The 13451-nt window shown below is 38.4% G+C and overlaps 1 protein-coding gene across 2 annotated transcripts; it reads right to left on the bottom strand.

Moving 5' to 3' along the window:
* Nucleotides 1-1160: 1160 nt before the first annotated feature.
* LOC131798438 (allene oxide synthase-lipoxygenase protein) lies at nucleotides 1161-10693 on the bottom strand. Of its 2 annotated transcripts, none has more exons than XM_059116084.2 (13): nucleotides 10601-10693; nucleotides 10285-10364; nucleotides 9053-9235; nucleotides 8000-8126; nucleotides 7461-7689; nucleotides 7018-7150; nucleotides 6450-6559; nucleotides 5692-6136; nucleotides 5082-5200; nucleotides 4287-4393; nucleotides 2800-2905; nucleotides 2410-2625; nucleotides 1161-1771 (listed from the first exon to the last, which is right to left on the bottom strand). In XM_059116084.2, exons 2-13 carry the CDS (start codon nucleotides 10340-10342, stop codon nucleotides 1541-1543), a joined length of 2064 nt encoding a protein of 687 aa, XP_058972067.2. In that variant the 5' UTR covers nucleotides 10343-10364; nucleotides 10601-10693; the 3' UTR covers nucleotides 1161-1540. The 2 variants fall into 2 exon arrangements, with proteins under 2 accessions (XP_058972067.2, XP_058972066.2); XM_059116083.2 differs by having other exon boundaries at nucleotides 7461-7692.
* Between the last annotated feature and the right edge of the window lie 2758 nt (nucleotides 10694-13451).

Raw genomic sequence — 13451 nt, forward strand, 5'->3', positions numbered from 1 at the left:
TCTTGATCTGAGAGTACGAGGGTACGCCTCTTGTACGTCTGAATCGGTGCATATTTCAATCTCGTCCCCTCAGAATATCTAAATGTGAATGAATCATTGAATCTTGCGCATGACTTCTTCGAATAAGCGCCGCACCGAGGCTACGGCACTTATTCGAAGGCGGCGCCTTTTAACTTTTTTGCCCCGAATGCGGCGCTTTTTCGCGGCGGGTGGCGCTCATTCGAGTAGTACAGTATTACAACTTCCACTGAGTTTTGAGTTAGCCTATCACATTTTACCCTCACCAGGTCTCTGACATTTTGTAGGTTTCACTATAGACTCCTGGGAAGGAGACGCTCAGTGACAGCGACGTGTCCTCCTTTTAGCTGCACCAGCCTTCTGTCCTTTTCATTCAACATTTGGTAGAGTTAATGGGTGATGGCTGTTATGGCTAACGGTTAAAAGTTTGGCCAATTTACGGCTAACGGTTGCTATCATTCCATTGTTGTCACCATAAATTTTTTTATGGTTAACTTTTTTTTTACAACTATCGGTCCAAATTTGTCAATTTTTATTCCTAACGGCTATCTTTTTTGGCCATTTTACGGTTAATGGTTAACCCCATTGAGACCCTGTTGATGGCCAATAAAATAGGGAACATTATTTGCGGTTTCCAGACAAATAGAGGTAAGCACGAAGCCTTTTCGCTTACGGTGTGCTTCCTTCCGATTGACTAAAAATGCGAAAATAAACGATGCATGGTTTGCAGACTGAACATTTTGTTCGATCCGTTTAATACTTTAGAGAAGCAATAGATTACAAAAAATAAAGATAACGACCGTCTTGGGTGGCGCTGTTTCCTCAGCGACAACATGACCAATAACTGTCCTTTTTTTAATAGAGCTCATCGCCGGCTCTAAAAAATTACGAGCTGAAAACGAAGAAATAAACACTCTGATTTCGATCGTATAAGTAACATTAAAATCCAAAAGGGGACTCAGCTCAGTTCCCCGCGGCCCTGGCCACTTTCTCCCTTTTCCTTTCCTCGGTCTCCATGGCGGTATTTATAAGTTGATTCATCTTTCTTGGACAAGTCCCACGTCGATTATCCAAACAATTCATTGTAAAACAAACTTAGCGAAAAGAATTGTTTATTATTTCAAAAATTTGATGTTGTTCTCTGATAACTGGAAGCAAATGATCATCCTTACGCAATTTTAAGTATGAAAATGTGGACTACATTTTATTGTTGTATGTAATACTTAATTACAACAAAGCTATCATCCTACGCCTTTTTAATTTGCGTGAAAAGGTTCTTTATATAGTTTTCTTAATGTGGCATGCAATTGTTGTAAATACTACGTCCTAAATTGTGCTACTGCTCATTTCGCCTTGAATTATGAATGAAAGGACAGCTTGTGATACTGGCTTTTCCCTGGTTAATTTTACAACCAATTTAAGTGCACAAAAAAAAAGGTCGTTTTTGTTTCATTTAATTAAAACTTCTGTTCTAGATTGAAAATTGTTCCCCATCGTCAGAAATGTACACCATCTGGACCAATTACGTGCTTGCACTGTTAGACACGTATTCTGGCAGGAGGTATGGATATGGCAGAAAACCTTCCTTTACTCGCTTATCGTTGGCTTTGGTTATCTCTTGGCCTACATTCTTGAGTTCGTCGTGAAACTTTGCAACTACTTCTCTGCCTTTGTTACCTTCAATCTTTGTTGAATAATCGAGTAACTGATCGAGGTGAATTCCTGCCAGGTTAGAACTTAGTTCGGCTATTTCCTGTCACGGTAGAAAAGGTTATGATAGGTAAGATGAGAAAAAAACTTATAAGCTGTCAAAAGGCGGGCTACTTTTATAACTGAAATCAAATTATACCCACCGTGCGTAAGAGGTTATATTTGTCTAAATGAAACTCAGGAAAGCGAGTTTTATGAGGTCGAGCGGGCCAGTTTTGGGCCATTATTCTCTAATTTAACCTTTTAATTTGTCTCCTCTGCGGTTATGAACGAGTAATGATGTCATCACACTCTGTCCGATGACATGGGATAGACGAAATTGCGACTTTTAGCCGCAATGTCGTCAATTCATCACTTTTTGAAATTGGTGGTCTCTTCATCGATAAGTACTTCTTGATGATCATTATTACCACAGATTGCCGTGCAGTGAGTCATAGGGAGCTTCAAAAAATCACTGCCACCTGTCCACATTGCGCACAAAGGTTTCGAAATGCTTATTGGAGGTAATGAAAAAATCGATGACCAGCTGGTAAATTAATGACGTTAGTAAAAGAGTGAGGCTTATCAGCTTTGGCGCATAATTAGCCAACAAATTGCTCTGAAAGCGAAACCTCTAAACTTTGCTCACCGAATTGGAGCCCGTAATAATGTTACAATTTTTTACCCAAAGTCGATTATTACCAGTGCTACAGCTTTGTTTCCAAACATCAAATTGCTGAATTCGGTATTGCTATTACTATCTGCAAACAGTCTGTGCGGTGCATTTGGTACAAAGCCACCGTACTCCAGTATAGGGTAGGTACTTGCCGCGTGGCCGCCAGTGAACGCCCAAAAAAGGGTGGTTAACACTTTTCTTAGGGCAGCTTTGGTTTTGATGCTGGCTGGGAATTTCTTTACCTTCAAAGAAAAAAGTGATGGTAAAAAAAAATGTTCTACAGAACCAAATTGATGATAATTGAGAACTGATCGGAAAACCATAATAGTAGTTTGTAAGAAGAAATCCCTCTTTTCTAGGCTTGCTCAAAAATAAAGATCGCGTTTCTGCATAAAGTGCCACAGCATATTTGTTACCTTGCCAAGTCCTGCAAAATCACCATGTGTACCATCAGCTGACAACTCATTTGCAAACTCTTGAAGCTCGTTATCTGCTAACACCTGGTCGTCATCTTCGTACTGCCTACAAGATCCACACGAGAAACAGTGTGACGAGACAAAATGGAGCGATCAGGAAATTACTCTTTCTCCTTCATACATGATTTTTTCACCAGGCGAATTCACGGTACCTCGACATTGGAAAGTTGGGTATATGACTTTCTCATTGGTTCAGGAGGGAAAGTCCTGTTTCGAGAGAATTGACGCGACTTTCTCCTTTCTAAATTAAAAGTTGTTAAATCAGACTCTGTTACGTCTCGTGTGAGCATTTAAAATAATTTTAGGTTGGCAGGTAATTTAGTGTTAACAACTGGGTTGAAAACGTAAATTAGCCACCGTAAAGGGTAAAAAAAGCTGACGTTTCGAGCGTTAGCCCTTTCGTCAGAGCGATTAGAGGAATTGTGGGTTGTGTGTGGATTTATATGTAGAAAATGGAGCTACGCCATTGGTGGGAATATTGTGACGAGAAAACAGGAATAGATTAGTTGAATGAAAAGCGCTCGTTGATTCCGTGGGGATTAAGGGTGCCGATTTGGAATATAAATTTTTGTTCTAGTGTTTTACGGCTTTCCGAACTGCCTTGATGTAAGGAAAGGCCGCAAACTGCCATATGCTGTTTAGAATGATAAGGAAGATTAAAGTGTCTAGCGACTGGTTTGGATGCGTCCTTGTCATTTCTTTCCACATCGCGAAGGTGTTCTCGGAATCGGTAACCCAGTCGTCTTCCTGTTTCGCCGATGTATAACTTATTGCAATAAGTGCAAGTTATGAAGTAAATAAGATTGGCGGAGGTACGCGTAAAGTGATCAATGATCTTAATGGATCTTTTGGGTCCCGATATTTTCTCTACGTTATGAATGAAAGGACAAGTTTTGCATCGTGAGCGAGCGCATTTAAAAGTTCCAGATTGGTCATTGGTTTGAAATGAACTCCTGACTTTCACTTACTGACCCACTCACTTCACTGACGGCACCCTTAATCCCCACGGAATCAACGAGCGCTTTTCATTCAACTAATCTATTCCTGTTTTCTCGTCACCATATTCCCACCAATGGCGTAGCTCCACTTTCTACATATAAATCCACACACAACCCACAATTCCTCTAATCGCTCTGACGAAGGGCTAAGGCTCGAAACGTCAGCTTTTTTACCCTTTACGGTGGCTAATTTACGTTTTCAACTCAGTTGTTAACACTAAATTACCTGCTATACTCTCCCACCGACGCAGCACCACAGTTTCTTTAGAAACTTACCCCTTTATTCATTTGTAATTTTAGGTTGGTTTCCATCTTCGAGAGGTAGTGGTGCCTGCTTGAAAATCATACGCAATACAGGGAATGTCTTCTTGTGGAGCGTATTCCACCTAATTTACTTAAAAGTAAGGAAAGGAGTGCATATTCACTTACGCGTCAATGTAGGCGTCAACAAATTCACTAAGTTTTTGATACAAAATCTTTCCGTCATCTCTGTACGGATAATATGGAAGCTTCTCTACGTCATCGACTCCTCGTTTCTGTTAGAAGAAAAAAAGGAAGTCAATTTTAGATTTAGGAAAACTTGTAGGAAAAAGGTTTAACGGTTAACCTTTTTCATGACTAACGGTAAAAACATGACAGGTTATACGCCTGTCGGCTAAATTTTTTGGTTGTTTCGTTGCGAAACGCTCTGACGAAGGGCTAACGCTCAAAACGTTAGCTTTGAAACTCCTTACGATGGCCAATTTACATTATCAACTTAGTTGATAAAACCAGATTATCTTGTAGCGCCCGAAACATCAGCTTAGAAATTCTAGACGGTGGTCAATTTACATTTTCAACTCAGCTAATATGACCAAACTATCTTTTTATACCCCCCCCCCCCTTCCACCGACGCAGCACCACAGTTTCTTTAGAAGCTTACCCACTTTTATCTATGTAAAGGTTGTTTATAGACAGCTCTACCGGCCGGAAGAAAGACATATTTTTGATACAAAACTGAGCTCTGTTAATAAAATTACTCAGCCTTAGACTTCATCATACTTTCAGATTTTATGGTGAACATTTGTTTCAAGGGTAGTCAGATTTAAGCTTGCAGCAGATCTCTACAATCCAAGTAATAAATTTTCGTTTTCTAGTGGAAATATACTTTGTCATGACCTTGCAAAACGTGGCAATATGCTCAAGAAAACGAATGCATATTTTAGTGGCATGCACCAAACTAACCTTGAGGTCTTCTAGTAAATCTAAGTCATCAAAAGTCATTCGTTCGTATTCTTTGTTTACAATTTCAAGAGCACTAGAATAGTCAACACTTAGAACCTTGTATATTGGACCACTTCTTCCTGTTGTAGGAAAAATGCATAGATACCGTCATAAATAAAACTATCAAGCGTGCGAAAGGCTGATAGTGTAAAATGGATTATATCCATATCCCCCATATGTGACAGCCCCATGTTGGCACGGTAATCCTAATTATCAACGGTAGTTAGTGAATCAATCATCAATCCTTCAATATATAGATCATGAAATCGATGCATCACAGAATTTATAAATCAGTCAATCAATCAATCAATGAGCCAATAAGTGGATGAAAGAATGAATTAGTAAATAAATGGATATGAATTGAACTATGAACTAAAGACGACAACATTAAAACGATGTTTTTGAAGCTACAATATTTTGGGTTTTTGTTTAGGGGAAAATATGAAGTTGATTAAAATTTGAATGATGAAGAAAAATAATAATAATGCCGATAACACAATGAAGATTGAATATGGTTTTTACATCATTTCCAAAAGGTTCATGTTTGATTTTAATTGGGTAACACTCTTACCAAACAGTTTGATTTCAAACAGCTTATTGGTCTCCAAAGCAGCTCGACAGTGCTGTCGCACAACCTGATAGATAGGATGGTACTCTGAGAAGTATTTCTCAACCAAAGTACACGGCGCATCGAGATACAAATGAACCTTGAGTCGCTTCCTTATGAGATGCAAGGAATTGTAATCTGCTCTTTGTACAAATGACTTAGCTAAGAACCAGTCCTTTCCGTAAATTGGAGTGTAAACTTTCGCCTCTGGCTTCGAGTCCATTTGAATAGCCACGGGATTTAGGCGCTTTATTCCAAGCTCGTCTTTTGTGACGACGAAGAAAGCAATCGGTGAAGTCATTTGTAAAACAGTATGGTTGAATTTAACGTCACGTAAAAGTGCCTCGGGCATTTTAACTCCGTCTAGTTCTGGGTAAATGTTAACGTAAACATCACCATTGTCTATAGCCTATTGGAGATAAAAGAACACCCATCAATGGCACTATTCGGTAACTTGCTTGACTTGAAAGTTTACCAGAAACTCAGCTGGGTATCGCATGTACTGGAAACCAAAAAGAGCTTTGCTAAAAAACTGAACTTAGTCAGTTGGCCAGTGATGCAGTGAGTTTCATAGTTTGTTTGCAAATCAGTTAGTCAGCCTTCATTCGGCTATGGTGTCAGTCAGACAGTCGGTCAAACAGTCCTTCAGTCAGTCAGTCAATGGTTCAATTGGTCAGTTCATTTGATCAAGTACGGTTGTTTTGTACCTTCACATTTCTTACCTGCTCTAGAGAATCTTGGTTGTCAAGAGCTGCTTTTAACATCGACTCCCAGTCAAAATCTTTATTCAGTTTCTCTTCAAAAAGAGACTTCCATTCGACGCCGTTACCCCCTGATGATGAGAAAACAATTGGAAAGAATTTTCATTAACGTGTAGATGTGCTCATGTCCACTAGTAAAGTCGCATGAGCATGAAAAGCCTAATATTATTTAAAAGCCCATGTTATTTTCATATCATTGTGAGTTTTCACTCCCCGGGGCATGTTCCTGTGTGGATCCAGGATGGAAGGGCTAAAGCTTATGGAAGGTACCTCCAATAATGGTGAAACACTAATTTAGATTTGGTTTATCAATGCGGACAGCCTTGCATGTAATAGCTAATTTGGAAGTTTCACAATTGTAAATTAAAAGAAGGTAAATCGAAGGGACTTCCGGTCGAAGGAAGTTGATAAATTTAGCAACGTTTGTTTGTTTGTTTATCTCTCAGGCCAGCATAACTGCAGCACGATGTCTCAGTCATCGCAAGCATGTTTAGCCGAATAAATATCATAAACCAGTGAAGTAATTTACCTTTTTCATTTGTTACTCGCCAAAGTTGAAATGGATTAGCGCCTGCAACCCGCTGATCTGCAAAGCAGCGATCTTTAAAGAAATTTTCTTCAATAGCCGGCACAAGTTTCAAAGAGCTCATAGCACTTCGTTTCTACACAGGACATGAAACGAAAGCCATAATGATTAAACTAGAAAGTGAAATGAATTAAAGGTTATTCCTGTGTTATCTTGCCTTCTATAAGGAGATAGCACTACAAGAGTTGAGCCATATTAAGATTCATTGATTGTCGAATTATGTCACTGGAGTTCTTCTTGTTTTCTCTTTTGTTTCTCGCTGCATTTGTCGTAATACTTGTCTGTCTTATTTTGCGATCAAAGTGGGCAATATGTGAGCCCTCTAAGGAAGGCAAGCATGGCATAAATCTGGATCAGCAACCCGCCTAAGTATTACAATGTCTTACCCTGTGTTCTTTGTAGAACGTCAGAAATACGATGGCAAAATCAATAAGCGTCGGCGTTTGGTGAAATCGAGGATCTTTTAACGTAAAGTGCGACTCCAGATCTCTATTGACATCTGCGTTATCGGTCATCTTCATGTACCATTCAATTGTGAAAGGATCTGTAGACGCGCTTTGTACAAAGCTCGCTGCTCCTTTCTTGGAAAGAGTAGGTACCAAAAGGTGCTCTGATCTGCTTAAGGAATTTAACATCTAATTACAAAATAATTCTAACACTAATAATGAAGAATCATTCTTCCATTTTCAGCCAAATGATAAGGTTGGTTCAAATAAAATTTATTCGTAGATGAATGAGGAAAAAATAAAAATAAATTTCGCTCCCTTAGCAAAGCGTGCAAGAGAGTAGGCGTCTTAAATTAATTCACAACAACTCATTTGGAACTGGGTTAATAAGGAAATTTCTTTAACCTCCAGCGCTTTGGGCCACGGTTAGGGATTAAAGTCAGAACAGGAGTGTTGCTCTCATTCTCTTGATGACTTACTTGGAATAGTCACTGTCTTTATCCGAGGTCAATCTAATCAAAGTTTTCTTGATTTGTCGGCTGAGTTCTCGTTTCACGACACAATGAGGAGACGAAAATTGTGGCAGAGATATTCGGCATTGTAGCTCTGTCGATTATGGAGAGAAAAATAGCAGTTAATTTGAAAGCAACGTCATTTTAATTCATTTTATAATTATTGATTTTAAGGGCTTGTACCTTTAAATCTCTCATCCACCTGTCAACCTAAATTCAGTTGATAATGTAAATTGGCCACCTTTAGGCGTTAGTCCTTGTCAGAGCGAAGGGCGCTCACTCACTCGCTTGAAATTCTTAAGGGTGGCCAATTTACGTTATCAACTCAGTTGATAATACCAAATTACCTCGTTATACTCTCCCACTGAAGCACCACCACAGTTTCTTTGGAAACTTACCCCCTTTATTCAGTTTGTATAGGACGTTTGTCTCGTGTGAACGCAGTATAACCCTTTCACTCCCAAGATCTCACATTACTAATTATCCTTACTGTCTGCCATACGATTTGCACGACATAAGCTCAGAGAAATAGGTATCGGTTCAACTAATAATCTCTTAATTGATATTTTTCTCGATTCTCATTAATTGCCTACTTGATATTGTTTTGATGTAATGCGGAGAAATTCTGTCTTGGTCTGTCGTGGGAGTTAAGGGATATTTACCTGGCTCACGATTAAATTCTATTTAGCTCAGTGGTATGTGTTCTGCGGCATTTGTCATAACCTACGTGTCTTGTAATAATGGTTGCGGCATTTTGTAATAACTTGCGCATTATGTAATAGGTACTGCAGCATTTTGTAATAAAGGCGACCTACGTATTTTGTAATGTTGCAGGATTTTGTAATGCCGCCGCAGTTTGTCGGTCTAAACAATTTTTAACAACCCCTTGACGTTAATTGTAATAATATCAACTTTGTCACAAAAACATACAAACAAGTTAGGAAAAATGGTATGACTAGCATAATATAAACAGTGAAACGAATGTGTGAATTTATGCTGCCATGTGTTTGTTAAACTAACCGTTGCATGTTATCCCACCAAAATCTTCTTCACATTCACATTTGTATCCATCAATAAGATCGTAGTTAACAACACAGGTGCCTCCGTTTTGGCACGGGTTTGGCTCACACTTGTCATCGTTAGTTTTTGTCTCAGGTGAGTCTTTTTCGCCGCTTCCCGGAAATTCCCCACTAAAGCTGTCATCTTGCAATAAAGATAAAGGGCTTGCTTTGAACAACTAAAAGTCACTGGAAGATACTAGTTCACATGTTGCGAACCAAACAATCATTACTGCTGATGTTTGCGGTACCAATTAATACTCCTGGATGAATGGAGGCACTATCAGGGTAAAGCACATTTCCTTAGAGCACAGAACAATGACCGAGCCAATGGTCAAACCAACACCGCTCGACCTTAAGTCCATCGTGGTGATCTCTAAACCATCTCTTCTCCCACCAGGTAACTAACAACTCAAATTTTTTCAGGAAATGTTTGCCCGTATAAACTAAACTCGACTATAAAGCGCTTACAAATGATAAAAAAGATATAGGGAGACAAATGTTTCAAGTAAAAGAACTTCTCGACGACATTCCTGAATTCAGGACTCCAGCAGATGGATCTAAGCAACAGCTCCTTACTCCGATCTCCGCTTCACGAGTGCGGACGTCATAGCAGAGGGGAACGTCGATTTTGTTGGAAGGTACTTTGTATGTAACTCCGGTCTTTGGCCACCTAATAGTTTTGTTCTGTGGATCATAGTATTTTCTCAAGCAGCTCCAAATGGGCTTAATTACCTCTTACATATTTTCTCTGCCCGTAGTTATAAGATCAGGGGAGTACTTGTACGTCTTCTTCAATTGTACTATAAATTTCTCCGACAAATGGTTCGTTCAACAAAAACTATCTAAACATATTACCAACAAGAAATTATTAACGTCCTCACTTTGCCATCGAATGAATGCTTATCAACTCGTTGCTAAGTAAGTCTGAAGTTTACTCTAAATGGATGTAAGATGGTTAGAGATAAGGCTTTCAGCCACACAAATCTTATTTCAGGACCTAAACTGCAAGAAAATATTCATGGTGTTTTAAATAATATAACTTTCTATCAATCATGAATATGAGGTTACATTCTGGAAGATTTATCTATAGAGGGAATAAACAACTTGGACAAAGCTTAGTAATTACAAAACGATATAGCTTTGACAAAAATAATACTTTTCTTGTCTGTGTTTCCCGTGGTGTAAACCCACCTGCCTTGATGCTATGACAGAGAACAATGACAACCACAAGAACAACCGGTGCCTTCATGACCAAACCACACGTCCGAGATCTACAAAAATGCCGGATTATAACACACATTCTTAAACAAATAACATCGTCTATAAAAAGATAGATTTATACAAATCTACACCTGACAAAGTCGGCTTTGGTTAGATAGAATATTAACAGTTCATTGTCTGAAAATCTTATTGGAATCGCTTCATGGCACTTTACCGTCGACATTTTCTATATCTACAGCCTTGTAATCACTTAATGTTACACCCTGAAGGGAAGACAGCGACGAACCTTTAACTCAAGCAAAAAAAAATGTATTTTCCTGTGAATAAATGTCCCGGCAAAGTCGCGGTGGTATTGTAACTGATCGGCCCTATGCTCTTGACAAACGGAAGTGATGTCTAACTTGTTAATGTTTTATTAACTTCGTCAACTGTGCCTAGGTATTTGACTGATTCTGAACAATGGATCACCATGTATCTTATGATGTTTTTCAATTAAATCAAAGAGCCGTGGAAATAATAATATCAATTTGAATGTATCTTGAATTCTCCTTCAAAACGGCTTCATCGATTCAAGTTTAGCAAATTTAGTGAACTTGGGGCTGGCAGCTTAGTAATTGCTTTGGTCTCCTTTTTTTTTTAAGATTTACTCCCACGATAACAGTTGGAAAAATTTTAATCTGTTGTAAAGAGTGCTTAAAAATAAAGGTTAGAAAGAAGGTAAACGCTGCTAAAGATGATAATTAGAAAATTATTGAATAAAAAATGTGTACAACGAATGTTTGTCACCTCAAAAGTTTTAGCCAACATTGACAACATCGAGCCCAATGTGGAAAGTTTATGTTTTAAAAACTAAGCGGCAAGCCAAGTGCATCGTGAATGCACCTGTCAAAATATCCGTTACGTCATGTGACCTGTTTCATCCAGTAACAGACGCACCCTTAAAAGGAGTTGATTAAAAGTCATTACGAAGAAGCTTTCTTAGAAAAAGCAATGATTTAATATGACCTACATTCTTTTTTCTCCATTTTGGGGCTGAAAATGTTTGTCTTATCCATTTATATATTGAATAGCCGATTCCTGAAATTCATGAAAAAAGGGAAAAAGAGCCTTGATTATGTCATCCTGTAAATTTCAGATCAATCACTCTACAGCTCCCTTTGAAACAAAAATTAATGTCAATGAAACAGTGAATTGATTCTCTGACACGTTCCCTGAGATATGAAAAGATTTTGCTGATAGCACTCAGCGTGACAAAACGGATTACCAGTAGCCCTGATGCCTCTACTACCCTGAGCAGCGGAAAAGAAACTTGCAGATCACGAAGTGCACAGATGCCTGCTAAACAAACAAGTGTTTAACACATCCCTACAAAAGTAGGTTCCTTTCTGTGAGCTCTGCAAAGAAAAGAGCAGTGCGCAGAGCGGGGGAAGACACCATCGTTAACTTCTGGAGTCGAATCAAAGCAAAGCAAATTTTGCAATCAAATGGCAGCAAGGACCGCTAATATTATTGAATTTACTTTTTAGCAAAAAATGTAGGCATGATGTGATTTCTCACTATTAAATTGCTCTTATCTACTAGAAGATAAAGAAGATAGACAAAGAAATTCGAAACATGTTTCCCGATGTTGAAACACAAAATTAATGTATAAGATCGTAGACGAGTAAGAATGGTGAGGAAACAAAAAATATTTCTGAAAATCATCCCTTTTCCATGTTGCTTAACTGCTAGTAACAAGTTGTTCTGTGCGTCTGTTTTTTTTAAATTTCAATCTAGATTTCAAAGAAATCAATTTTCATGTGGTTCTTACGTGCCACCACGTATGATAAGACGCATTTTTTTTGTCAAGATTACCCTGCTAACAATCAGAATTGCCTTGTTAGAAGAATGATCCCATTCCTGAAAGGCAAACAATTTCATATCGACATTTCTTCTCTAAATACAGCAACCTGGAATGTAATCGGCAATTTGAAATCGACTCTTTATGACGATATAAAAAGAAAAAAGAAAAATTAGATTTTTGTGAAATTGTCAATCAGTTATTGAGGATAAAAATCCCCAACAATGAATGTTGTTCGCCGCTCTCAAATTCTAAGAACTGGCACGAAATTTGAGAATTTCAATGGTAAGCGGTAAAGCGCGTCTAAAATGATAAGCAGGGGGGGGGGGGGGGAGGGGAGTGATGCATTCCAAAACAAGCCACAATGGACGTGATCTATCATACAAGTTCATATCAATCTGTTGTATGTTCAAACCATGGTCACAGTTGCAATCATGAACCGACATACACTCACCCAGCATGAAAAGCATTAGTAATTATTGCTGTGGGAGCTAGGAGCTCCGGTCAAAAGCAAAGCTGATTATTTTGTGAACTGGTTGAAAATCAAATATTTTTAACAATTTCTGGGAGAGTCGAAGGACTAATTTCTACCAATCAACCCATGGACAATAGCGGCTGAAGCCTGAGCCTGATGTGTAAGGGGGGTAGGGTTGGGGTTGCATGGCACTTTTATGATGACTCAGTTTTCTAGACATTGGCTTAAAAATTGTCTTTTAAAACCTTCTAGAAAGTAGTGGAAACAGGTTTTTTTGTACCTCTTCCGTGCAGGTAGAATACTGTTCACTAAACTCCAATGCTTTTTTGAATTGAAATTTAACTTCAAAAACAACACTACTTCTTTAGTGACCAAAGTAACGCTAATAAAAATATTTTATTAATTCCTCCCCAAGAAAAGTTGTCTACAAATAAAAGATTTCCTTTACAGTTTCTATCCCTCTTTTGCTTGCAAAAATTAGTTTGCGTTCATACACCATACATTTTCTCGGTACCTCACACGCTCTGTAGTTGTGTTTACATTTTTAGATAAACTTTTTAGTGTTCACTGAGCCAAAGATGGCTTTTATCTTAGATCGTGAAAACCAACAGACCCTTGAATCAGTGAACAATCTCATCAGAATACGTAAGCCCTGTTTCATGTCATAATTCTTAGCACACGGATTGAAAATCTTTTCGTAAAGTTTACTTTTTTTCTTCCATGGGATTAATTGAGTGATTTTCTTGGAAAATAATTTGGTCAAGGTTGCTCAAGAAGCGAGCCGATGAGTTTGAATTTAATTGTGGTAAACCTTCAGTGATG

The sequence above is a fragment of the Pocillopora verrucosa genome, chromosome 1, assembly GCF_036669915.1.
Source record: "Pocillopora verrucosa isolate sample1 chromosome 1, ASM3666991v2, whole genome shotgun sequence".
Taxonomy (NCBI): Eukaryota; Metazoa; Cnidaria; class Anthozoa; order Scleractinia; family Pocilloporidae; genus Pocillopora; species Pocillopora verrucosa.

What these genes read in the sequence shown, in the direction of transcription:
- LOC131798438 (XM_059116083.2), bottom strand. Translation starts at nt 10,342, where the DNA reads ATGAAGGCACCGGTTGTTCTTGTGGTTGTCATTGTTCTCTGTCATAGC. An exon ending in TGGTGGGATAACATGCAACG is followed by an intron (nt 8,127 to 9,052) that starts GTTAGTTTAACA and finishes CATAATCGACAG; the next exon opens with AGCTACAATGCCGAATATCT. An exon ending in GCGAGTAACAAATGAAAAAG is followed by an intron (nt 6,560 to 7,017) that starts GTAAATTACTTC and finishes TCTCATCATCAG; the next exon opens with GGGGTAACGGCGTCGAATGG.